The sequence below is a fragment of the Pseudomyrmex gracilis genome, unplaced genomic scaffold, assembly GCF_002006095.1.
Source record: "Pseudomyrmex gracilis isolate BER0280 unplaced genomic scaffold, ASM200609v1 scaffold_1013, whole genome shotgun sequence".
NCBI classification, from domain to species: Eukaryota; Metazoa; Arthropoda; class Insecta; order Hymenoptera; family Formicidae; genus Pseudomyrmex; species Pseudomyrmex gracilis.
In genome coordinates this window covers 40,806-45,000 of record NW_018021597.1, presented here as the reverse complement: position 1 = coordinate 45,000, position 4,195 = coordinate 40,806, and the positions used below count along the sequence as shown (strand labels likewise).

The 4,195-nt window shown below is 28.9% G+C and overlaps 1 protein-coding gene across 1 annotated transcript; it reads right to left on the bottom strand.

The window, feature by feature from the left end:
* Positions 1-1,684: 1,684 nt before the first annotated feature.
* On the bottom strand, positions 1,685-3,478 carry LOC109861768 (ATP-dependent DNA helicase PIF1-like). The gene is given in 5 exon segments (XM_020441566.1): positions 1,685-2,297; positions 2,388-2,781; positions 2,872-3,057; positions 3,151-3,285; positions 3,475-3,478. Coding segments are annotated over 5 exon segments (1,332 nt in total).
* Positions 3,479-4,195: the final 717 nt, after the last annotated feature.

Below are 4,195 nucleotides of genomic sequence, written 5' to 3'. Positions count from 1 at the left end.
AATTGTTAAATTTATTTTATTATTTTTTAGTTTTTAAAGGTTTTTTATATAATAACGACCAAAAGTTTACTTGGTGCTTCTTTTTGATATCACTTCTTTTGTAAAACAGGTTTATTTTTAAAGAAGAATTTTTTGTAGTATTAGTAACTAGAATCCAATACGTATTGTGCGTGTACTTGGCGCCTTTTTTTACCGATTTTTGCAAAAGTAAGTTTTTTGAATGTAATAAACTAAATCAATTTTTTTTGATTATATGTTAAATACTTTCTATTGCGTATTCTTTTCTAATTCTAATGTTTCAAATATAAAACAAACAAAACTTTACTTGGTATTATAATTAAAATTTTACTTGGTGCTACTTTTGGATATCACTTCTTTTGTAAAGCAGGTTTTGCTTCAAGATTTATGTTATAGTTTTTATTGTAAGTAAATTTATTTTTTTTGTTTTATTATATCTTCTTTCTCTCACTTGTTTACATAAAAAGTTTACTTATTTATTTTCTCCAGGACAGTATATAAACATTTGTTGCACCTTCATTAAAATTTTACTTGATGGTACTATTGGATATCACTTTTTTTGTAAAGCAGGTTTTGCTTCAAGATTTGTTATAGTTTCTATTGTAAGTAAATTTATTTTTTTTTTGTTTTATTATATCTTCTTTCTCTCACTTGTCTACATAAAAAGTTTACTTATTTATTTTCTCCAGGAAAAGTATACAAACATTTGTTGCACCTTTAGGCCAGTGGTGTTTTTTAATTTGCATATCATCAATTCTACACCAGTTTGATTTTCCTTCTCTACACTTGTATAATGACTATTTTTAATACGCAGTTCATTATTAAATATAGCATTCATTACTTTATAGAGCTGTCCACCTACTGACACTTCAGTTGTTGGTACAGCTCGTATAGTAAATTTATTTGCTGATATTACTTTACTCTCTTCTAGTAAAAAATGAGTGATAAGTATTTCTTTTGTCAATGTTATTTCTCTTTTTAATATCATATCCTTCTCTTTGCAAGTTTAACATAAATCGTTATATGATTCATACTAATGTGGAAAGATAACGTTTAATGAATTGTTAAGATTATAACTCTTTTTCTCTAAATTAATAACAGAAATTGAGATTAAAATCTTATTTGATATAACTGTATTTGTAATATAACTGACAATGTTTGCATCGTGTAGTAGAAGTTACTTGAAGTTGCTCGACTACATTTTTTATATAATCAAATTTTGCGCAAAGAGCCAATAGAAATTCAGATGCATCTCGTTTTATATTATCCATAAAGTTATCTCCTAGATATTGTCGTAATCTATATGTATTTAAATTAGGCATTCCATTTTCATATTGATGCATTAATACAAATAAAATTTTTTCTTTATCATAATTAAATATTTGTTTTCTAATGGTACTTAAGTGCAAAAGACATTGCAATATTGCATTTGCATAAGATGAAACTTTATCTGTGTTTTGGAAACCACGAATAATCCAACCAGTATTTTTCTGAACATTTTGTTGTGGTTCTTGTGGTTTTTGTACAGAAGCAATTACTTTTGATAAAATCCATGGATTATCTTTTACTTTACTAATCTTTTGTTTTGAAACAAGAATCATTTCTGTTTCAGGTTTATGTATTTGTTTTATCCTGTTGTATTCAATAATAGCTTCTTCACTAGCTTTTACACAAATGAAGGATCATAATTAATTAAATACAATCTTTCCAAAGACGTTACTCGAGACAATGCAACATAAATTTGACCAGGACTGAATACAGAATTACCTACATTCATAATAGCGTTCTGCAAACTCAATCCTTGGCTTTTGTGGACAGTAATTCCATAACTCAGGCACAATGAAAATTGTTTTCTAATGACATATATTCTTTCCATGACAGAAAATTTGACACTTACTCTCTCAATTAAAAATTCTTCTCCTGACGGCAAAAGAAGATTTATTTTTTCTATAGTATTATTTCATACATCTTTAACAACGGAAATCACTTTACCTATTGTACCGTTTACAAGGCCTTTGCTAGCATCAATGATTCGATGTATCATAACTTTTGCTCCAATTTTAATAATTTTTTTGGAAAGTCCGGCTGTTCTTGAATTATCATCTTCATGATTTGACAATGTTTTTACAACTTTGTTTTCAACAAAGCGATTACAATTTATTTTATCTTTTGCAATTAATACTATTTCTTCAGCAGTAATTCGATTTAGCATTGCCGCATTCAGAACGTCACACATATGACAAGTAGATAGTAAACATACGGTATCTGTTGGCAAATCACTAATAAAATTACATAATTTGTTTAATCTAGATTCCATAGATAGACTTTTAAAGGAGAGTATTCTAGTTTGAAGAATTTTACAATCGGACTGAGTCACTAATCCAATACAAATTTTCGATAATAACTCACAATAAGATTCATCTCCTTGCTGTCGCATATTGATTGTTAATTCGTCGTAGTCAAACAATCTAGTCCATCTATTTGTGGCCTCCAACGAACCAAGATATCTATCAATTTTTTCCTTTGATAAGCTCACAAACACAAAATCATCGTTTACAGGAGGTAATTGAAGTAAATCTCTAAATAGAAGAATGTGTTTTCCACCGAACCAGCCGTCATCAGAATCAATAGTGTCAAATATTTGACACAATCGAAGATATATGTACATTAACGTCAAATTAAAAATCATTGACACTTTATCAATTATAATCAGAATAACATCTTCGAGATCTGCTCGTAAATCTTTTAATACATGATCAGATCATTGTTTATATTTAGGAATAAAACCGTGTTCAAAAAGCACTTGAAGTAGTCTATGAACTGTCAAACCGTCTAAGTTGAACGCTGCAATACCAGTAGGAGCTGCTATAGCAGTATCTTTGTTGAGATTTTGTTTTATCCAGCATTTACTAGTTTTAATTAAGTAACTTTTTTCTGTACCACCTTCTCCACTGACGTATAATCGCAATGGTGATTTATCTGATCTTACAGTTGTAACGACTTTATCAAACACACGTTTTTGATCTTGATTTAATTTTGCTATCATATCACATACATAGATATTTTTATTTATTTTCTCTCCTAGATCTTTAAAATCTTGCATTGCTTCCCCAGCTTCTATATTTTGCATACCTATTGGATTTTCTGGATCATCTTGCGATATATTCTGTTTGTTTAATTTGTCGTCTAAATATTCTTGAACCAACTGTTTTGCAGTTTCAAACGCTTTTTGCAATTCTTCTATTTTTTCATGATATTGTAATGCTTCTATAAGATGTAATTTTAATTTGTGAAATGATTTTGTATAATTATCACATCCGTTTTTAAGATCTTCTAAGTTTCGCCATGGTTTGAACATAAGTAATAATGCAAAGAAGTAATTTTCCGGTTGTGTATTTACATCGTATTTATAATGGGTAATAAAATATTCACGTTTCCGCTGTTTAAGATACATACCCATCTTTATTTTGTAATATATAACATATTTATTTTTTGGTTTATTTTTCGTGATGTCGTACCACTTTGCAAATTCATAAAGAGACACATTTTCTAATTCTATTGGTCTTATTGGATAATAAGTATCTATCAAAAATTTGTCAGTAGATTTGCTATCAAGATTTTTAATTTCTTTACGAGTTTTTAATTTTCTATATNTAATTTGATTAACATCTAGCCATCTAATAGTCGTATTTCGATCAGTTCCGTATAAAGGAATACCTAATAATGTATCAGCAGCTTCGAGAGCTCCACATTCTCTGTTATGCGTAAAACGCAAAGCAATGTTCCAAAGATAACTTTCTAATTATTTGTTTTGGTCATTCCTACTATTGATAATGCAATCGGATAATTCACATTTTCCTGCTTTATTCATATACTTAGTGACGTACCATGTAAGTAATGTTGATTTCTCACCAATAAATTGTATATCCATATTTCCTTCCCAAGCAGTAAGAAGAACAGGATTATAATCATTTATATTACTTTCATTTTGTGTCCGAGGTAGATCATAAAACCTACATCTATGTTTTAATTGCTTTCTACGTGCTATCGAACTTGCGACATCTCTTATAGTCAATGCTTCAGTAATGGAACAAAGAAATCCAAACTGACATCTACGTACAACTTTACGTCCTACTTTCTTAGAACGCAGACAATAATCGTTGTGTTTGTGCGTCTG